At 40.8% G+C, this 23215-nt stretch overlaps 1 protein-coding gene and 1 pseudogene across 1 annotated transcript; both read right to left on the reverse strand.

Annotated features, from left to right (window-relative positions):
* Nucleotides 1–7943: 7943 nt before the first annotated feature.
* Nucleotides 7944–9272, reverse strand: LOC114822451 (serine/threonine-protein kinase RIPK-like; annotated as a pseudogene).
* Nucleotides 9273–20861: 11589 nt separating this feature from the next.
* On the reverse strand, nt 20862–22839 carry LOC103405413 (putative receptor-like protein kinase At1g72540). The gene is made up of 5 exons (XM_008344414.4): nt 22401–22839; nt 22160–22295; nt 21902–22038; nt 21683–21806; nt 20862–21514 (listed from the first exon to the last, which is right to left on the reverse strand). Exons 1-5 carry the CDS (start codon nt 22782–22784, stop codon nt 20925–20927), a joined length of 1371 nt encoding a protein of 456 aa, XP_008342636.3. The 5' UTR covers nt 22785–22839; the 3' UTR covers nt 20862–20924.
* Nucleotides 22840–23215: the final 376 nt, after the last annotated feature.

The following is a 23215-nucleotide window of genomic DNA, read 5'->3' on the forward strand; positions in this document are numbered from 1 at the left end:
GCAAATCTGGTTTTGGAGATAGTTGATCTTGTTGACTTTCCACAGCTTTGATCTTGAACTGGATTGGAATTGTACGGCGAAGCTTTTCTCTTTGGCGATGTTGCAATTCCTTATTTGTTTTCCAAGCAGATGTGGCAGCTTCTCTAGTTCTTCATCTCAGACTCTTTCCGCTGGGATGATTGTGCAAGCTGCATTCTTCTCTGCTTGTTTCTTCTGCACGACGGGCAGGCACGAGGGAGAGGTGTTGGTCTGTTTCTTTCTTCAATCTTTCCAAGTGCCCACCTCTTGCTTTCTTTCTCCTTGTCCCTAGTTGAGGATGAATCAGCACGTTGTCTCCACATGCTTCGAGGTATCATCTTCACTTCCCTTATAAGTGAGAGACAAAGAGAAAGCATAAGATGATGAGTACTCGAGAGCAAGAGCTGGCTGGAGAAAGGACAGGGAGAAAGCATGATATGAGATACTCTTGCTCTCAACCCTTATGATATGAAATACTTGTGCTCTGGATGGGTTGTTTGCAGGGGTATCCCAGGGGATGAAAAATACAGAGTGACTCGAGAGGGTTTGTTGGAAAGCCATTTCAGAGAGGATGAAGGGTTAAGTGAGGCTGAAAGTTGGGTAAGACTGCTTCACTTTGAAGTTCAACATTTATAGAATTTTCTTAATGGTTGGGAAGGCATTGTTCCATTACTCGTGTCGGCAAGCCTGGGATAATTTAACAGTAGTTTCCACGTGCATTCCGCTTCTCCAAAAAATTTCAACAGATTGCGCGTGATTTACGCAACGCAGATGTGCAAATTGACAGATGCTGACACGTCTCGATAAAGTAGAGGTCTCTTTAATATCCGGAATTTACGCTTCGAGTTCTGAGCTTCGTTGAGGGTAGAGATTGCATGTGACAAGTGTTGACGAGGCTGAGAGAGAAAGATGGTTGGAATCGGTGCTTCGACAGACTGCCCGTGATTTTCACAAAGCTGAGTTACGTGTGATGGGTGCTGACGAGGCTGAGACAGTTGACGCTCTTCGGTATCTGGAATTGGTGGTTTGTGAGCAAGCCCAACTTTTGAGAAAGTTGGCGCCTCTTCGATTTCTGAGCTCACCTCTTCGATATCTGAAATCCCATCGCGTGCTGATCTTTATAGAGGTATGCAGGACGTTCAAAGCACTCTTGAATTTCTGCCTGTAAAAACTCCCGTTTTGCACTTTTACGATCTTGGCTTGTCCGATCTCCTCTTTCTTTAACACCTCTGAAAAATGTCTGGCATTTCCGACCGTCGTTTTGACTTAAACCTTAGTGAAGGAGCAGCCCCTCCTTCTCCAAACAACATATGGCGTCCGTCCTTCATATCCCCTACTGGTCCTCTTACCGTTGGGGATTCGGTGATGAAAAATGACATGACCGCTGCGGTGGTGGCCCGGAACCTTGTTACCCCCAGAGATAACAGACTGCTCGCTAGACGGTCTGATGAATTGGCGGTTAAAGAGTCTCTGGCTCTTAGCGTGCAGTGTGCGGGTTCTATGTCCAACATGGCCCAACGTCTATTTGCTCGAACCCGTCACGTTGAATCGTTGGTGGCTGAAATACAGAGTCTCAAAGAGGAGATTAGAGGACTCAAGCATGAAAATAAACAATTGCACAAGCTTGCACACAATTATGCCACAAACATGAAGAGGAAAATTGACCAGCGGCAGGAAAATGATGGTCAGATTTTACTTGATCACCGGAGGTTTATGGGTTTGTTCCAACCACATCTGCCTTCGTCTTCTGGGGCGGCACCGCGTAGTGAAGCTCCAACTGATCAACCTCCGATACCTCCTCCTTCCGTGGCCCCACCGACTGCTGAGACTCCGCCGACTACTGCAACTCCGCCGACTACTGCGACCTCTCCCAAGCAGCCTTTGTGAAGGCTCCCTCTTGTATTATGCTATGTTTCTTTATTTCCCAGTTTGCTGTTCATTTCCACGAAGTTTAATGTTAAAATCCTTTGCATATTTGTTAATGTTTCAAAATAGAAAATCACAACAAAAAATAATTAAACAAGTAATAAAATTGACAATCAAGCAGAATAAATGGGTTACCTCCCTTAAAGCGCTTGCTTTAACGTCTTCCAGCCGGACGATGAACACAATTACTCCCCACTGGAGCCCACGGCATGCAAGGGAATGTCCTCCACAACATGTTCAACAAAGTTCTCATAGATTACATCCTTGAACAGAAATGGATAGTGATGTTTGTTGATGGGTGCGTTGTGTTGCCTAAGGTTCATGTTCATACACCCACCATCGGGGATTTGCTTGGGTACCTGCACCAAAGAAGGGAACCACCTATAAACTTTAATGGAAATTGGATTTGGATTAGGTGGCTTACCTATGTGTTGTGATGAAGTGGCAGCAATGTGAACATTCTTCCCCATGGTGCGTTCGGCCAATTTGAGCATTTTGAGAGCAGTGGCCGTTTGGTCCTTGTGCGCCACTCCAATTCCCTCGTCTTGCATGGTTCTTGATGCATCCTTTGTGCCTAGTGCTGAATGGTCCGGTCCTATATTTTCTATTTTATCAATGGCACAACAAGAATGAACAACATTAGGAGTCTCAATGGATTCAGAAATTTTAAAACTAATCATGTCACCACCAAATGCCATAGTTACTAATCCTTTGGCCACATCAATCTTCGTTTGAGCCGTTTTCATGAATGGCCTTCCAAGGAGGATGGGCAATGAAGGGGCATGGTCTGATTCATCCATTTCGAGAACATAGAAATCCGCTGGGAAGATTAAATGATCAACCTGCACTAAAACATCTTCCAAAACTCCCTTTGGATAAGCGTTAGATCTATCGGCCAATTGTATGATTACACCATCATTTTTCAATGCTCCTAAGTTCATAGATGCATAAATGGAATATGGCATAACATTTATAGAAGCACCTAAATCAAGCATGGCAGATTTGAAACGGGTATTACCAATGACACACGGAATTGTAAAACTTCCCGGATCTTTGCATTTGGGGGGTAGTTTATGTTGCAAGATGGCGGAGACATTCTCACTTACATGTACCACCTCTTTCTCCCGGACACGTTTCTTTGTTGTACAAAGCTTCTTTAAACACTTGGCATACTTCGGGATTTGCTTTATGGCATCAAGGAGGGGAATGTTGACTTGCACCTTTCTAAACGTCTCTAGAACATCTTTTTCCTCCTCTTCGTTCTTTGATTTCAAAAATCTGCTAGGAAAGGGGACATTCAAAGGAAAAACATTAGTAGGAATTGAATTTAACACATTCTTACCCTTATTGGACAGATTTGAAGGTTTAGGGGCCATGGACACTTGCGGCATAGGCGTGTCCACCTTTGCCGTGGGTGGGCATGCTTCCTCCTCCTCAATTTGAAGTTTTTCATCCTCTTTGTGACCTGTTTTTGATGAAGAACCTACCCCAATCTCTTTTCCACTTCTCAAGAGTATGGCCTTTGCACTTTCAAAGCCTCCCTTCGGGTTTGGAATGGTAGAACTAGGAAGCCTTCCTTGGTCTCTAATCTGCCCAACAACGTCGGCAATCTGCCCCATTTGTTTCTCTAGTTGGTCCACTCTTTTGTTTTGATTTTCCTGCCCATTAGTCAAAGTGGTTAGTAACTTAACAAGTGTATCATTATCCAAAGCATTACCTGAATTATTTGGGGCAGATTGTGGTTGGACTTGAGGGGGTGCGTATGGGTTGTTGTAGAAGCCCGGGGGTTGTTGCCTAAAGCCTCCTTGTGGTTGGGCTTGTTGTGGCTCTCTCCATTTGAAGTTTGGATGGTCTCTCCACCCCGGATTATACGTGTTGGAGTATGGATCATGTCTTGGCTGATTTTGGCTTTGAAACCCAATGGCATTAGCACTCTCCCATCCACCATTCTCGATGAGTTGAGGACACTTTTCGGAAGCATGTCCTTGGATAGAACATACGCCACACACCATGGGTCCTTGAATCTTCATTCCCTCGGCCATCTGTGAAATAATAGAAGTAAGATTAGCTAACTGAGATTGAATATTGGATGTGGAACTTACCTCATGCACTTGTTGTCGTGGGGGTCCTCTTTGGCCTACACCTTCATATTGTTGAGCGTTTAATGCTCTATTAGAAATCAAGATTTTTGCAGCCATGGGCGTTTTGTCCACCAATGCTCCACCCGCCGAAGCATCGAGCATTTGACGTTCAAGTGGTAGGAGCCCTTCGTAGAAGTATTGCAAAAGCAACTCCTCCTTCATCTGATGCTGTGGACAAGAAGCAACAAGTGATTTAAATCGCTCATAATATGTAGGAAAAGACTCACCTTCATCTTGTTGAATTCCACTTATTCTTTTACGAAGAAGAATGATGCGAGAAGTTGGGAAAAACTTCTCCAGAAACGCCCTCTTCATACTCTCCCAAGATGTAACTGTACCGGGAGCCAACTCGTATAACCAATCCTTGGCTTTGTCCATTAAAGAGAATGGAAAAGCCTTCATCTTTAAAATACTTCCGTCAACGGTAACCGGAGTCATACTTGAGCACACCACTTCAAATTCTTTCAAATGTTTGTTCGGATCCTCCATGGACAGCCCATGGAACTTTGGAATGTGGTGGAGCAAACTTGACTTTAACTCGAACTCTTCAGTTTTACCTTGAGCAGCCATGGGATATTGGATACACAATGGTGCGGCATTATCCAAACTCGAGGCGGCAAGCTCCTTGAGCGTACGGTTGTCCATGGCTATACCTTGCTCTTCTCCACCCACTTGTGTCGTGGGCTTCTCTTCAACCTCAACTTCTTGCTCTTCTAATTCAGGCTCGGGACAAGGAGGATTAGACTCTTGCAATTTCTTTTTCCTTCTCAAAGTCCTCTCAAAATCACCGTCAAAGTCGGAGATATGCTCACGAACAGGTTGTGAGCTACGGGTCATAAACTAGTACCTAAAAACAAAGAAAACAAAACAAATCAGCAACTTAAACAGAAACTTAAACAAAATACAATAATTCGAAAGAAAACAATCCAAGAGATTAGCAAAGTTGCTAATCCCCGGCAACGGCGCCAAAATTTGATGCGTAAAATAACTAAACACACAAATTAAACCCTCTTTTTATCAATTGTAGTAAAGTATGTAAGTAGGGATCCTTCTAGGCCGGGGATTAGGAGGGATTGCTAAATCACTTGGAAACTGACTTGAAAACGTAAAAACAAAGTTTAAAACACTAACTAGACTCAAAGAATGCAAAACTATACTTTAAAACACTAAAACAAACCAAAAGACTCAAAACAGCCCCTAAACACTCAAAACTACCTTAAAAACACAATCTGGGCAATTTTGGGACTCTCACACAAACTTGGACAAATTTTGGTTTTCTAATGAACTAAAACACTTAAAAACATAATCTAAGACAAGTTCTAATTAATATGACTCAAAGAAATAAGATGGGGTTGATTTTCGACGAAAATAATTAAATTAAGACAAGAACAAAGTAAACAAATTCTTAGACAAATTTGGGTGAATCAAAACACTCTAACACACAACCAAAACAGAAATTAAACACTTTGAAACAATAAAGTAAAAGGGGGATTTTGGTTTTAATGAATTTGAAAACAAAACAACTTTGTAAAACAAAACAGATTGTAAGTGAATTTGAATGAAACTTATGGATGGAAGATTAGCTAGGAGGTTCTTCTCCACATATGTCACACTTGCATACAAAACGATTTCCAGTTACTTTTCGATAAGCTATGAATACTCAACGCCCCAAATTAACCGTGAATTGCACTAATTAACCCTCAGTTTTTTCCACAAGTTATTAGGTTGGATGATTGCATACGACAACCCAAAACATTCCCTACAAGTTCCCTACATGAATTGCATAATAGAGATACAAGCAAGAATCATTAAGTTCTATGAAAAACATAAGCATTGACGAGGCACTCATTACTATGATTTGCATGAAACTTATGCCAAGAGTTTACTTAACGTGATTGTGACTAGCAACCTTCACTACTTGTGAATATAAGTTTATAACGATTAGGTGAAACTCCCTTATATTCTAGCGTCAAATTCATGCATGAAAATTAAGCGTGCACTCTTAACCAACATTCACAAATTAGTTTTTATATGAACGGATAAGTAAATTGAATTCATAACTTATGAATCACAACTGGATGTAATCAAATCATATTGCAAGTATGAACATAGTTTCGAATCACCCCCTAACTAAGAGGGGTTTAGTTCCTCATACTCACAAAGCAAAGATACATAAAATTAGACATTAAAATCAAAGGAAAGAAAACACCTAAAATGCTCCAACTTGGTAGCAAGTGCATCCAAGATTCCTCCTTTCCCTATGTTTGCGGCAGATTGGGTTATGGACAGATTTTGGGTAGTTTTATGATGTAGAATGGATGGGGAATGGTATGGAAGGGCTTAGGGTGAGTGTGGAGGAGTGTTTGATGGTTGGAGGGTGGTGGAGAACTAGGCAAAGAGGGTGGAAGAAGGTGGAGTGGCTGTTATGTTTTCTAGGCACTAGAATGGTGTTTTTGGGGTGTTTTGCTTCCTAGGGTGTGTATGGACGAATTTTTGTGATAAAATGATGAATATGGGGGATTGTCCTTTGGCCAAGGGGTGTAAACATGTATTTATAGGCCCCAAAAACCTTAGAAAATCAGGTTAGGTTAAGGATGAAATGCATGGCAATTTGTGTGTGTGGTGTGCAATGGTCCAAGGGTGAAAATGAAGTAATGATGCAAAGTGTGAAGGGTAAAATGGAGTGGTGTTGTAGCTAGGGAGCATGAATGATTGTGTACATTGCATAGAGATGGAAAGGGAGGTGAAATGTGTCAACAAATGGGTCAAAGGTGCAACAACATGTGTTGCACATGGCATTGGATTCCAAATGTGAATGATGGAGCATCAATTGGTGCATGTAATGGATGTAAATGTTGTCTAAAATCTAATGAGTGAAGGGAACAAGAGGTATCAAGCAATTGAGTGTAATAATTAAATGAATTGAAGCATGAAATCAGAAATTATGTAGGGGACAAGAGTGATCAAGCATGGCATGGGAATCCAAAGGGAATTCTATGTGGTTTGCATGGCAAGGAATGCAAGTTGGGGTGACAGATTTTTGGGCTATTTTCTTCATCTTTTGGACCATAATTCTTCATATTCTTGGCCTCTTTAGTTCTCAAATTCGTCCATCCACTTTGGCCCATGCATTTGCTATCCATTCCAAGCCCCATTTTGCTCCAAAATGCTCCAAAATGCATCTCCTTGCCTACTTTGTCCATAAAATCTGAAAACACACGAAAATGACTTTAAACATTAAAATAACTAAGGAAACACGACATAAATGCACAAGAACAAGCCAACTAAGTCGCATAAATATGCTCCTATCAACTATATGAAAAAGATGAGTACAACAAGAGTAGTCTTACCAAGCCAAAGACAAGGCTTGATGGATACAAGAAAGTATGACACACTTTCTATCACTCTAAACTTTACTCACAATGTGTAGTGGAACACTCTCACTCTCACTCTTGGAGTGGAACTCTAGCTTTGGACTTGATCCTTTTCTACTCACACTTCGTTATTAATTAGTTACTTCACTACAACATCACACCCATATTTATAGGTGAGGGTTTGGCATTCTACTAGTTTCTAGTGTATTCTTCAAACCTCTAACATAGATAATTCTAAACTAGCCACAAAATTGTAGTTTCTAGATCTTTCCATTTGCAACCAAGGAAGCTAGTACTCTCTAGCTTCTTCCATCAACTTAATAACATGCTAGAATTGTCTAACATGCTCCAGCCATCTCACTTGCTTACTAGAATAATCTAGAACATTGATCATGGGCTGGACCATATACCAACAAAAACCAGTTCCAAGAACTCTATATACTGCAGTATCAGAATAAACGGTACTAGACCTCAATGACTTAATCCGGTTTCTAAACCGATGACCTTCTTGGCTCCTGTGGCGGCCCTTGCGCTTTCTTTTCCACCAATTTTTCTTCACCTGTGCTCTCATTTTTCACCACATCGCAGTCAGCTCGCCCCACTCGTTCAACCCTGTGCGCACTGACTTTGTTTTTTCCCTCAGTCGGAACAATGTACACAAAGGGTCCGATTGGGATGTCATTAGTCAAGTTCATAGGACGTTCCAAGGTCTTGACAACGCTGCTCGTTGTCGGTCTATACTTGGGGTTGTGGCTCAGGCCTTGGTGAGCATGCAGCCGCTTTTCTTGCATATGGTCGAGTACTGACCCTCGAGCCTAGGGTCCATCACGCGGTCAAGTTTATGTGAGTCCTTTAGAAAAGGTTTGAACCGCTCCACTAGGTTTGTTCTCTACCATGACGGTTATCATCCACGGACCTTCTACTAGTTAGTAGGTCCAAAAGAACTACGCCAAAGCTATATACATTGCTCATCGTTGTTAAATGACCTGAAAACAAAGAGCGTATGATTAGTGAAAATTTTAAATTTCATGCTATTATTTGTACCATCTTAACTGAAGTGTATTTTAGGGTTAGTGATGGGTAAAAAGGGTACAAAAGATGGTCGGTTTGAGATAGTACAAAGAGCACACTACTCAAAATATCAAGTTGCATTACCTGTCTTGACATATTCTGGAGCTGCGTAGCCATGAGTTCCCATGGCGCGCGTTGTAATGTGTGTTTCATCTCCTTCCGGGCCATTTATGGCTAGACCGAAATCTGACAGCTTAGCCGTGTAATCCAGCAGGAAAAAGGAAGAGATAATTCTGTCAGACGAGCAATAGTTACGCTTGTACGTATGAAGGGCAAAAGAGAGCTATAGACAGAAAATTAATTACAGAGTCTAGTAAGATGTTCGTAGTCTTAAAATCGCGGTATGTGACTGGCTTTTCTTCCTCGGAGACAACTGAGGTCTTTTGCAGCTCCAACTGCTATCTTTATTCTTGTTAGCCAAGGCAGGGTTCCACCATAACCTGCATTAATGAACAATCAAACAAATTCATAAATTTTCTGATCCAAAAGTTTTGTGCTCGTTTCAAAAACAGAAAAAGCAAAAAATAAAACTCATGCATGCATGGTCAGAATTGTACGTTTGAATAGCTGGTGATCGAAGTTGCCTCTCTCCTTGTACTCATACACCAGAAACCTGTATCCGTCTTTGCAGCAGTACCCGATCAAGTTAACAAGATTCTCTTGCCGTCGTCCGTTCACCTCCGAGTAAGCCTAGGCCCTCGCCGATAGACATAGACAGAAAACTTGGCGTGCGAACAACCATGGCCGATTCCCACTTCTATCTGCAAGCACAGCTTCATCTCAGTCTTCCACACATCTGCACAAATTTGATGGAATAAAAAAACCCAGATTCGGTGGAAGTGCAAAATCAACCTTCGAATCGTGAAACCCAGATTCGAATCGCAAATTGCAAATCCCAAAGAGAGAGATTTCTGAAAAACTAACCTATTTTCAATAGAGGGAGAGAGTGTTCAGGAGATAGAGTTCTGAAAAACTGAGAGAAAGGAGAGGGAAGAGTGTTCGAGAAAAAGGAAAAGGAAAAGAAAAAGAAAAAGAAAATAGAAAAAAGAAAGGACAAGAAAAATATTATTTAGTTTGTTAGTCCGACACTGCATCAAACGTTTCATTAAGATAGTCCAACTTAGTTTAGTCCAAGCCAGTCCAGCTTAGTCCCTGCAGCTAGTCCAGTCCAAGACAATCCGATGCAACAAATGCCCCTTAAGTGTTAGTGAATCTATTGTTTTGATGGGATACGCATTCTACGAAACTAGTTTCAACGATCCAACCGTCAAACATGTTTGTATATACTTCGAGATCGCATACGCCAAAAATTGCAAAAAAACAAATGTTCAGAGATCAAGTAACGGGACAAAACTTTTCGACGATTATAAAACGAAAAATCACAATTTAACGATTATTTTAACTCTGATTTTGATGATTTTTTACAGCTACACTCCGCCCTATATGGATACAATGAATGAATTCGATCTTCAATTTAAAAAAAAATTACACTAGTAGATACCACAAAATCTTATGTTATAGTTAATGAAAGTATGAATAAACTATAATTATATATATATATATATATATATATATATATTAATTTAACAATTTTATACCCCTAAAAACTAAAATAATTATATAATATAATTATATATATATATATATATTAAATTATGTGTTTTAATTTTTTGAAGTAAAATTTATGTGGCAAAGTGTGGTATGTGCAAATTTAAGAAAAATATATATTTTTCTTAACGGGCCATAACGGGTCGGGTCACTTTACCTTTCCTATTAAGGTAACATGTTTAACACGACACAACCCGTTAAGATAACAGGTGTTACACGAACACAACAGACACGACCCGTTTGCCAGGCCTTGTTTCATATGAAGGACTAAGTCTAGAGGTTAATCTGTCCTGATCATGTGCTAAAACTAATTAATGGAGTTTCTTAGTTGGTTTCTTTGTGAGACCTCAAAGAACTGGAATCTGCTTTTTGCGGCAAAGACTCGTTCAAATGTGAAAACCCATGTTCTCACTTCTCATTTTCTAGTATTCTGAAATTCATGTGTGTATTGAATGTAGGAAGCAGGATTCGAATGCAGGACGTTAAGTGAAGCGGTCTCGAGCACAGGATCTCGAGTGTAGAGGTTTCGAGCATTATAAGATCTCGAGTGTAGGGGTGAATAGACATAACCCTTTGAGCTATAAGAACTCCTTGTAGGCATGGTCAATTCTGAGAGTTATAATTAATTATGGACATATGCAGTCTGACTTTAGTGTTAACATTTGTGTTTTGGAAATCCAAATCACTTCGTATCATGGTTGGTTCTGTTGGTTCTAAATGTTTGCTTTTGGGCTGTAAACACAACAATTAGATGACAGATTGGCAAGGTTTAATAAAACTTTGGAAGACAAACACTAAAACAAATCCCTGTAGTCATTAAGTGACAATGTTTCATTTGTTCATAAATTCGACCACTAAAATTGTTTGTGGCGTGACACATTAATTTGGTGACTAACATTTAAAAATTCAGATACATAGTGGGAAGTACATCCGTTCTAACTCACGCGGCTACACCCATTTCTATTTGAAACCATGAGCTACTTTTTTACCCTATCATGTAACATGAGATGGTAGACTTGTGTTGGTTACAACAAACATGATGAGCAAATGTAAACTTCAAATCTGTCACTCGGCACGACCAAAAAGGAGATAGAAAATGGGAGAAAAGGAAGAAAAGATTCATCATTTCATTGGTTTATTGCTTTCCTTAAAGTTGTTTGGGACTGCACTGCAGGCAGGACCTGCTGTAGCAACTTAAATAGACTAACAAAGTTACAGTTATCTGGGGAAGAGGTCAACACATTTTTGTTTGTTTAGACAGTCAATGTTCTTGCTTCAAGCTTATAACTAACAAAGTGAAGTAACTATTTACTTTGACCTTCCATGTAATTTCTTTTCAAGCATGTGTCTTGTCTTTTTAAGAAAAAGTAAGGATAATATATGTCGATCGATAATTATTTCAGTTTTCATCTTAAATTTTTGCTTTTTTAGTTATTTATGAAGGAACTCCGCCTGTGTAAGTTTATCTTACATTGTCGGTCCCAAGCCCAGATAAAGGATGAGGGGGAGGGCGTCAGGTAGTCGACAGCCGACACTCCTCGATTACGTCGAATCCTTATGAAAATGAATCCAGAACGAAATCGCGCTAAAGTTAGGGCGTCACCCGTAAGTGGCGCGCTGTGTGGCCCAAGCACAGTGATAAGTGAGCAAGGGTCGCTGTATCTCCATCGGCACCCGGATGCAGTGTTAAATGAGCAAGGGGGCCATAGAAACTTCTTTTCGAACGACTCCACTCAAAGTTGTTTGGGAGCATATCCTCTTATCAACTTTACACAGGACACACAAAAGAAGTACTTTGATCCTATTGGACAGAAGAGGGTGAAGAAGCTAGGACAGAAGGGTAGAGTTCAAGATAGTAGAATGCGTTTAGGAACGTGGAATATAGGAACCTTAACGGGAAAATCTATGGAAGTAGTGGAAGTTATGGTGAGGAGAAGGATAGATATTATGTGCCTACAAGATACTAAGTGGGTTGGTCTTAAGGCAAAGGATCTAGAAAACTCAGGGTTTAAATTTTGGTATTCGGGCACAAATAGAACGAGAAACGGTGTTGGCATCATCGTGGACAAGACCTTGACACAAGATGCTGTAGATGTCAAGAGGGTAGGAGATAGAATCATGGCAATCAAGATTGTAATAGGACAAGAACTCATCAATGTGATTAGTGCGTACGCACCTCAAGTAGGGTTGGATACGAGTTCGAAGGAGAAATTTTAGGAAGACCTTGGAGACTTGGTGCAAGGAATTGCCCAGACGGATAAGTTATTTATAGGAGGAGATTTAAATGGACACGTGGGCAAGGAGACAGGCAACTACAGAGGTTTTCATGGTGGCCATGGTTTTGGGGAGAGAAACGAGGATGGGGAAGCTATCTTGGATTTTGCAATGGCATATGATCTCTTCTTAGCCAACACCTTCTTTAAGAAGAGAGAAGAACATGTGATCACCTACAAGAGTGGGTCGTAAAAAACACAAATAGATTTTCTTCTAATGAGGAAAGGGGATCGTATAACTTGTAAGGATTGCAAAGTTATACCGAGAGAGAGCTTGGCTAATCAACATCGCTTGTTGGTGATGGATGTACATATCAAAAGAGTGAGAAAAAAAGAACAAGACTGGGAAGTGCCCAAAGACTAGATGGTGGAATCTAAAAGGAGAAAAACAAGCCATTTTCAAAGAGAAAGTAATCACCCAGTGTGTGTGGGATAGAGAGGGGGAAGCTAGCCAAAGGTGGGATTCCATGGCTAGTTGTATCCGAAAAGTAGCAAAAGAGGTATTAGGAGAGTCCAAGGGCTTTGCTCCACATCAAAAGGAATCTTGGTGGTGGAATGAGGAGGTACAAACAAAGGTGAAGGCTAAGAAGGAATGTTGTAAAGCCTTATACAAGGACAGGACCGATGAAAATGGTGAAAGGTATAGAAGAGCGAAGCAAAAGGAGAAGAAAGTTATGAGAGAAGCTAAGTTAGCGGCTTATGACGATATGTATAAGCGACTAGATACCAAAGAAGGAGAGTTGGATATCTATAAACTAGCTAGAGAAAGGGAAAAGAAGACAAGGGACCTAAACCAAGCGAGGTGCATCAAGGATGAGGATGGAAAGGTTCTTGCTACAGAGAACGCGATCAAAGACAGATGGAGAGGTTATTTTCATAATCTTTTCAATGAAGGACATGAAAGGAGTACTTCTTTAGGGGAGTTGAGTAACTAAGAAGAGTGTAGAAACTACTACTTTTATCGTCGAATCAGGAAGGAATAAGTGGTTGTAGCTTTGAAGAATATGAAGCATAGAAAAACAGTGGGCCCAGACGATATACCGATTGAAGTGTGGAAAGTCTTAGGAGAGACAGGTATAGCATGGCTCACTGACTTTTTCAATAAGATTTTGAAAACGAAGAAGATGCCAAATGAGTGGCGAAAGAGCACTTTGGTGCCTATCTACAAGAACAAGAGCGATGTACAAAATTGCATGAACTATAGGGGTATTAAGCTAATGAGTCATACAATGAAGCTTTGAGAAAGAGTCATTGAGCATAGATTGAGGCAAGAGACACGGGTTTCGGACAACCAATTCGGGTTCATGCTAGGGCGCTCAACCATGGAGGCAATCTATCTCTTACGAAGATTGATGGAAAGATATAGAAATGGGAAAAAGGATTTACACATGGTCTTTATAAATTTGGAAAAAGCGTATGATAGGGTCCCAAGAGACATTCTTTGGAGGATTTTAGAAAAGAAAGGAGTACGAGTAGCATATATCCAAGCTATAAAGGATATGTATGAAAGAGCAAAGACTACCGTAAGAACTCATGAAGGACAAACCGAAAGCTTCCCCATAACTGTAGGATTACATCAAGGCTCATCCTTTAGTCCTTACCTTTTTGCGTTGGTAATGGATGAGTTAACAGGACATATTCAAGATGATATTCCTTGGTGTATGCTTTTCGCAGACGATATAGTGTTGATAAATGAAACTCAGGAAGGGGTAAATGCGAAGCTTAACCTTTGGAAAGAAGTGTTGGAATCTAAAGGTCTTCGCCTAAGCCGATCAAAGATAGAATATATGGAGTGCAAGTTCAGTGCAAATGGAGGCCAAAATGAGTTAGGGGTGAGGATCGGAGATCAAGAAATACCAAAGAGCGATGAAGTGGAAGAGTGCATCCGGCGTGTTGTGTGATCGCCGTATGCCACTGAAGCTCAAGGAAAAATTTTATAGGACGGCAATAAGGTCGGCGATGTTGTATGGCACAGAATGTTGGGCGGTTAAGCATCAACACGTACACAAAATGGGTGTAGCGAAGATGAGGATGCTTCGTTGGATGTGTGGGCACACGAGAAATGATAAGATTAGGAATGAGGATATCCGAGGTAAAGTAGGAGTAGCTGAAATTGTAGGAAAGCTGAGAGAAAATCGGTTATGGTGGTTTGGACATGTGCAAAGAAGGCCTACTGACGCTCCGGTTAGAAGATGCGACTACGAGACAGAGGTTCAGGGCCGAAGGGGTAGAGGAAGACCTAGGAAAACTTTGGAAGAGACTCTAAGAAAAGACTTAGAGTACTTTGATCTAACGGAGGACATGACACAGAACCGAGCACAATGGCGTTCTAAGATTCATATAGCCGACCCCACTCAGTGAAGAAGGTTTTGGTGTATTTAGCACACTACGTTGAAATGAAGCAAAGCTTATTTATTTATATCTCTAATAAGTTACAAATATGTACATACACATGAGTCAAAATAAACAAACAAGAGGGAGCCTTCACAAAGGTTGCTTAGGAGAAGTCTCAGCAGTCGGTAGAGCCCCAGAAAGAGAAGGCACCGGAGGGGGATCATTCGGAGCCTCAGTACTGGACAGAACCCTAGAAGGAGGAGGCATCGGAGGTTGATCATTTGGAGCTTCATTACGCGGTACAGCCCCAGAAGACGAAGGCAATAAATGCCTTTGGAACAAACCCACAAACCGCTGATGATCAAGTAAAACCTGACCATCAGATTTCTTCATCTGGTCAAGCTTTCTCTTCATGTTTGTAGCATAGTCATGTGCAAGCCGGTGCAACTGTTTATTCTCATGCTTAAGCTCTCTAATCTCCTGTTTGAGACTCATCACTTCAGCCGCCAATGATTCAACTTGGCGGGTTCGAGCAAATAGGCGTTGGGCCATATTAGACACAGAACCTGCACACTGAACACTCAGAGCCAAAGAATCCTTAACAGCCAACTCATCAGACTGTTTGGAAAGTAGTCTGTTATCTTTGGGAGTGAGAAGGTTCCTGGCCACCACCGCAGCGGTTATATCATTCTTCATCACGGAATCCCCAACGGTAAGAGGACCAGTAGGGGATAACAAGGATGGGCGCCATATGTTGTCTGGAGAAGGCGTGGCTGCCTCTTCAACAAGGTTCAAATCAAAACAACGGTCGGAGGGGCCAGACATTTTCAAAGGTGTTGAAGAGAGAAGAGGTTGGATAAATCAAGATCTTAGAAGTGCAAGAATGAAGCTTCTACTGGTGGAGATTCAAGTGTGCTTTGGAACTTAATGCCAACCTCTATAAAAATCTGCACTCGACGGAGCTTCAGAAATCGAAGAGGCGCCTGCCCAGAAATTGAAGAGGCGTTTGCTTTCTCAAAAGCTGGGCTGCTCAAATACCACGAAGGCCAATCTCAGAAATCGAAGGGGCACTTGCTTTCTCAAAAGCTAGGCTGCTCAGAGACCACAAGGGCCAATCTCAAAAATCGAAGAGGCACAGCTTTTTTCAGCCTTGTCAGCACCTATCACATGCACACTCAGCTTTGCTGAAATTACGGGCATTCTGTTGAAGATTTCTGGTGAAGTAGAAAGCACGTGAATCTTACTGTTCAATCATCCACTTTCCACACACACCATCAACTCATAGGTACCACAGATAACTTTGCCAAAGATCTCTGACAAAGTTTAGATACGTGAAGCTTGCAGCTCCCACTACATCGCTATGACCAAGAAGGATAAAAGAATAGCAAAGAAACAGCACTTAACAAAGTTTAGACACATAAATTTTGAAGGTCTAGCTACTATATTATTACCCACATGGGTAAAGGAACAGCACCACTGCTGGATAATTGGAAAGTCCCTGTGTGTCAACCTCTGTGCTCCGTGGCAAGGTAGACTAGCAAACATGCCCAACCTTTACTCACATTCGAGAAAACACTCCCAACAAGATTGTTTGCTCCAAAATCGAAGAGGCACCGCCCTCTGAATCTCGAGAGCCAGACTCCCAACATGATTACTTTCTCAAAAATTGAAGAGACACCGCTCTCTGAATCGCGAGAGCCAGACTCCCAGCAAGATTGCTTTCTCAAAAATCGAAGAGGCACCGTTTTCTGAATCTTGAGAGCCAGATCCCCGACCGGATTGCTTGTTCGAAAATCGAAGAGGCACTCCTTTCTCAACTTCGAGAGCCAGATCTCCTTGGATAAAGCTTGTCTGTAATCTTCACACGCAACATCAGTTTTCCAGATACCATAGACCACTTTTTCAAAATGCTCTGACACACGTGAAGCTGGCAGCTCCCACTACTGTGCTATGACCAAGCAGGGTAAAGGAATAGCATTACTACTTGTTGTTAGGGAGACTCCTATATATGTCGACCACCATCCTCAACGGACAGGCAGACCTACAAAAATGCTCAACCCTTCCTCATACCTGAGAGGGCACTCCCAACGAAGCCTCTCGAAATACTCAGCTTTCTTTTCCCCCGATAATACCTCTACAAACAAGCTACACCAGAGCAAGAATATATCATATCATCAGGGTTAAAAGCAAGAGTATCCCATATCAGCACTTGGAATCAAGCTTCCAGTCAGGAACTGACTGCCTAGAACCCCTTATCTGATTACTTACCTGGCATTCCTCTCGAGTACTCATCTTCAACATCTTATGCTTCCAGAGAAAATACCAAATCTGCCTGAAGAACAGATAGGGAAAGTGAAAAGGATACAAGGAAGCATGTGGAGACAAGCGTAACAGAACACGTGCCGATACATCCACTACTTTGTCAACAGAAAAAGTATCCCATATCAGCAGGGTCGAACGTACTCTAGATTTGATGGACTTGTTTTGACTCTCAAATTCTTCAGTCGGCCTTATACTCTGGAGGAAACCAGAAAACCCTCTAGCCCAGTTCAAGAATAAGCCTGTGGAAAGTTACTTCTTCAAAAGCAAGAGTATCTCATATCATCTATTCTCCTTTTTCTTCTCTTTATCCTTCATGCTGCCTGCAAGATAGGGAAAATGAGAACAATCAGCTGGAACTCGAAATCAAACTTCTGATCTGGGACTGATTGCTTAGAGCTCTGATTGCTTACCTTGTCCGTCACCTCTTTCAGCAGATCCCCTAGCTCGGCGACTTGGGAGACTCCTACTACATGGTTTGTATCGCGATTGACCAAGCCTGAAACTACAAGTAAGCTTCAAGTGAAATTGATACATTACCTTGTGCATCTCCACCAGTTAAAGATACCACCCCTAGATGGAGGAAGAGTACTTCCAGAGAAGATGCCACATCTACCTATGAGACAGATAAGGCAAGTGAGGACGATACCACACTTCGGTACTTAGAAGTTTCGTGATTACGAGATCATTCTCCCACAATATTTCCTAATGTCATTTGTACTAAATCATTCACTTGTACTCACTAAAGGAGAGCTTGAACCTATGTACTTGTGTAAACCCTTCACAATTAATGAGAACTCCTCTACTCCGTGGACGTAGCCAATCTGGGTGAACCACGTACATCTTGTGTTTGCTTTCCTGTCTCTATCCATTTACATACTTATCCACACTAATGACCAGAGCAATCTAGCAAAGATTACAAACTTAATACTTTCTGTTGTACTAAAGTCCTCACTGATTTTGTGCATCAACAATCCTTAAGTCCTTACCTTTTTGCATTAGTAATGGATGAGTTAACAGGACATATTCAAGATGATATTCCTTGGTGTATGCTTTTCGCAAACGATATAGTGTTGATAGATGAAACTCATGAGGGGTAAATGCGAAGCTTAACCTTTGGAGAGAAGTGTTGGAATCTAAAGGTCTTCGCCTAAGCCGATCAAAGACAGAATATATGGAGTGCAAGTTCAGTGCAAATGGAGGCCAAAATGAGTTCGGGGTGAGGATCGGAGATCAAGAAATACCAAAGAGCGACTGTTTTTGCTACCTAGGATCTATCTTGCAAAAGAACGGAGAATTAGATGGAGATCTCAACCATAGAATACAAGCTGGATAGATGAAGTGGAAGAGTGCATCTGGCGTGTTGTGTGACCATCGTAGGCCACTGAAGCTCAAGGGAAAATTTTATATGACGGCAATAAGGTTGGCGATGCTGTATGGCACAAAATGTTGGGCGGTGAAGCATCAACACGTACACAAAATGGGGTTGGACATGTGCAAAGAAGGCTTACTGACGTTTCAGTTCGAAGATGTGACTACGGAATAGAGGTTCAAGGCCGAAGGGGTAGAGGAAGACCTAGGAAAACTTTGGCAGATACCCTAAGAAAAGACTTAGAGTACTTGGATCTAACGGAGGATATGTGTCATATCCTTCTTTAGATCCAAGTACTATAAGTCTTTTCTTAGAGTCTCTTCCAAAGTTTTCCTAAGTCTTCCTCTACCCCTTCAGCCCTGAACCTCTGTCCCGTAGTCACATCTTCTAACTGGAGCGTCAGTAAGCCTTCTTTGCACATGTCCAAACCACCGTAACCGATTTTCTCTTACCTTTCCTTCAATTTCGACTACTCCTACTTTAACTCGGATATCCTTATTCCTAATCTTATCATTTCTCGTGTGTCCACACATCCAACGAAGCATCCTCATCTTCGCTACACCCATTTTATGTACGTGTTGATGCTTCACCGCCCAACATTCTGTGCCATACAGCATTGTCGACCTTATTGTCATCCTTTAAATTTTTCCCTTGAGCTTCAATGGCATACGGCGGTCACACAACACACTGGATGCACTCTTCCACTTCATCCATCCAGCTTGTATTCTATGGTTGAGATCTCCATCTAATTCTCCGTTCTTTTGCAAGATAGATCCTAGGTAGCGAAAGCGGTCGCTCTTTGGAATTTCCTGATCTCCGATCCTCACCCCTAACTCATTTTGGCCTCCATTTGCACTGAACTTGCACTCCATATATTCTGTCTTTGATTGGCTTAGGCGAAGACCTTTAGATTCAACACTTCTCTCCAAAGGTTAAGCTTTGCATTTACCCCTTCCTGAGTTTCATCTATCAACACTATATCGTCTACGAAAAGCATACACCAAGGAATATCATCTTGAATATGTCCTATTAACTCATCCATTACCAATGCAAAAAGGTAAGGACTTAAGGAAGAGCCTTGATGTAACCCTACAGTTATGGGGAAGCTTTTGGTTTGTCCTTCATGAGTTCTTACGGCAATCTTTGCTCCATCATACATATCCTTTATAGCTTGAATATATGCTACTCGTACTCCTTTCTTCTCTAAAATCCTCCAAAGAATGTCTCTTGGGACCCTATCATACACTTTTTCCAAATCTATAAAGACCATGTGTAAGTCCTTTTTCCCATCTCTATATCTTTCCATCAATCTTCATAAGAGATAGATTGCCTCCATGGTTGAGCGCCCTGGCATGAACCAGATTTGGTTGTCCGAAACCCGTGTCTCTTACCTCAATCTATGCTCAATGATTCTCTCCCAGACAACAACATCAAGTGAGAAAAAAAAAACACAATCGGTTGTGATATGTGTTGAAATCTTCTTTTAAATCATTCTATCCAACCACAAAGAAATGAAACCATTATATCCATCGGATGATGGCTCCTAGTTTTTATTTAATTAAAAAGGACATGTGCTTCAGACAGTCGTCCATACTTCTGCCATTCATGTAGTGGATCCCACAATTGCTTCCACAAGCGTGATTGACTTCCGACCATTATGCAGTGTAGTCCACAATTGCGTCAATAGCTGAGAGTTTGCGGTCATATTTTATTGATGGTGCTATTCACACACCATTTTTCACTTCTTACACACCTTAATTTTACGGCGATTGGATTGAATGAATTAAAGAAAATCAAACGACAAAAATTAGCAAAAAATGTGTGAAAAGTAAAAATCGGCATGTGAATACACTGAATAGTACCACCTATTTCATATAATTTGATATAATAGTATAATAGCAAGCCAATTGTCTAATTCTCAACAATCTGTCAAGAAAAAAGATCAACAAAGAGTATGAAAACAAAACATAATGCCACGAATTAAGGTTGCCACTTTAAACAAAGTTAAGAAAACATTGCTACAATCGCCAAAAAGTCACATTCAACAGCAAAGAATGTTAAACATTAATGCTTCCAATAAGATTGACAGAAAACTCGGTACAATCCTCCCACAAACCAACAACAATGTCAATAAACCTCGATTTAGTCGACAGACAACAAATTATAGTACTAAATAAACAGATCACTGCAACTGCAAGGTAGTTAATTTGATTTCAAGCACAACCCACAGCCACATCCACCATCTACTGCACACTTATTCTCAATTATAATGTATTCCACTATCTATATATATATATATATATATAGATATATATATATATAGATATAGATATAGATATATATATATATATATATATATTATGTGTTAAGTGTGTTTCGAGTTTTATTTTCGATTAAAAGTTTGTAATCAGTTTTATTTGTGCATTATATCGCTTTTTTCTTTTCTTTTTCTAAGCATGTGCATCCTTCTCCCAATTGCATCAATTACTTATTTAGGAGAGTACAAACCAGTTCCAAGAACTCTATATACTGCGGTATCAGAATAAACGGTACTAGACCTCAATGACTTAATCCGGTTTCTAAACAGATGACCTTTTCGGCTCCTGTAGCTGCCCTGCGCTTTCTTTTCCACCAATTTTTCTTCACCTGTGCTCTCATTTTTCACCACATCACAGTAAGCTCGCCCCTCTCGTTCAACCCTGTGCACACCGACTTTGTCTTTTCCCTCAGTCGGAACAATGTACACGAAGGGTCCGATTGGGATGTCAATAGTCAAGTCCATAAGAGGTTCCAAGGTCTTGACAACGCTGCTCATTGTTGGTCTACACTTGGGGTTGTGGCTCAGGCATTGGTGAGCTAATGCAGCCGCTTTTCTTGCCCCTACGGTCGAGTACTGACCCTCGAGCCTAGGGTCCATCATGCGGTCAAGTTTATGTGAGTCCTTCAGAAAAGGTTTGAACCGCTTCACTAGGTTCTGTTCTCTACCATGACGGCTATCATCCACGGACTTTCTACCAGTTAGTAGCTCCAAAAGAACTACGCCAAAGCTATATACATCGCTCATCGTTGTTAAATGACCTGAAAACAAAGAGAGTATGATTAGTGAAAATTTTAAATTTCATGCTATTATTTGTACCATCTTAACTGAGGCGTATTTTAGGTTTTGTGGTGGGTAAAAATGGTACAAAAGAATGTCGGTTGAGATAGTACAAAGAGCACACTACTCAAATTATGGAGTTGCATTACCTGTCTTGACATATTCTGGAGCTGTGTAGCCATGAGTTCCCATGACACGCGTTGTAATGTGTGTTTCATCTCCTTCGGGGCCATCTATGGCTAGACCGAAATCAGACAGCTTAGCCGTGTAATCCTGCAGAAAAAAGGAAGACATAATTTTATCATACGAGCAATATTTACGCTTGTATGAAGAGCAAACGAGAGCAAAAAGGACAGAAAATTAATTACCAAGTCTAGTAAGATGTTCGAAGTCTTAAAATCGCGGTATATGACTGGCTTTTCTTCCTCATGGAGGCAACTGAGGCCTTTTGCAGCTCCAATTGCTATTTTGATTCTTGTTAGCCAAGGTAGGGTTCCACCATAACCTGCATTAATGAACAAACAAACAAATTCATAAACTTTCTGATCCAAAAATTTTTGTGCTCGTTTCAAAAACAAAAAAAAAAAGAAAAAAGAAAATTCATGCATGCATGATCGGAATTGTACGTTTGAATAGCTGGTGATCTAAGTTTCCTCTCTCCATGTACTCATACACCAGAAGCCTGTATTCGTCTTCGCAGCAGTACCCGATCAAGTTAACAAGATTCGGGTGCTTCAGTTGCCCAAGAAAAACCACTTCAGCCTACAAAATACACAAGTGTTTTGATAATTAGCATTTTTTTACAACTTGGGAAGCATACGAAATGATTAGGAGCAAAGCTTTGAAATGGGGAAAAAGAAATATTACCAGCCACTCCCTATGTCCTTGTTTGCCATCTAAATCCAAGACCTTAACAGCAACAGGCTGAGCTTCCAGTCCAGGCCTAAGCTTGTCATCAATGAACCCTTTGTACACCTGCCCGAACCCACCCTCACCGAGATAGTTGCTCTTGGAGAAACTTTGTGTAATCTTTTTAAGCTCATTGTGTGAAAAAATATGAAGGTTTGATCCAATAAGTGAATTTGACAGATCACTGAGGACTGTGCACACCGATGAGTTACTCAAATCCGACAGTGACAGTCTCCGCGATGAGATTTCTTTCGACGTGTGGGATTTTTTGTCTATGATTGGTTTGTTGGCGTTGAAACAACTAGGGGTGAAAAACTTGAATGCTAGTTTTATGAGACTCATATTTTACTGAGGCTACAAGTTAATTTAAAAACTAAACATATGGTTGGATTGGATCAAAAGTGAGAAACATTTGGGGGGTAGATATAGGGTTATAGGGTAATATTTTACACAACTGCAAGTAGTCAAGGACCCAATGATAATAATCTTTTCCCTTTTTGTTGATATTCATGTTTGGTACAAGAAAATTATATAATTCTTAATATTCTAAATATTATTTTAATTTCAGTCATGAGTCTAAAGTAGTGTTCATATTTTGGTCCCTCCAAGACTTGGAAGGTTTACTCCAAAAAAAAAAAAAACAACACTTTTGGATGTTTCATATTATGAAGGACCAAGTCCAAGTCTAGAGGTTAATTTATCTAATCACGTGCTAAAACTAATTAGTGGAGTTTCTTAGTAGGTTCAAGTGTTTGTCTTTTTGAGACCTCAGA

This window comes from Malus domestica, chromosome 17 (assembly GCF_042453785.1).
Source record: "Malus domestica chromosome 17, GDT2T_hap1".
In the NCBI taxonomy this organism is placed as follows: Eukaryota; Viridiplantae; Streptophyta; class Magnoliopsida; order Rosales; family Rosaceae; genus Malus; species Malus domestica.

Excerpts from the sequence above, each read along its gene's own strand:
- LOC103405413 (XM_008344414.4), bottom strand. The coding sequence starts at position 22,784 with ATGAGTCTCATAAAACTAGCATTCAAGTTTTTCACCCCTAGTTGTTTC. Across the intron at positions 22,296-22,400 it reads AAGGACATAGGGAGTGGCTG|GCTGAAGTGGTTTTTCTTGG; the intron begins GTAATATTTCTT and ends TGTATTTTGTAG. Across the intron at positions 22,039-22,159 it reads AGATCACCAGCTATTCAAAC|GTTATGGTGGAACCCTACCT; the intron begins GTACAATTCCGA and ends TCATTAATGCAG.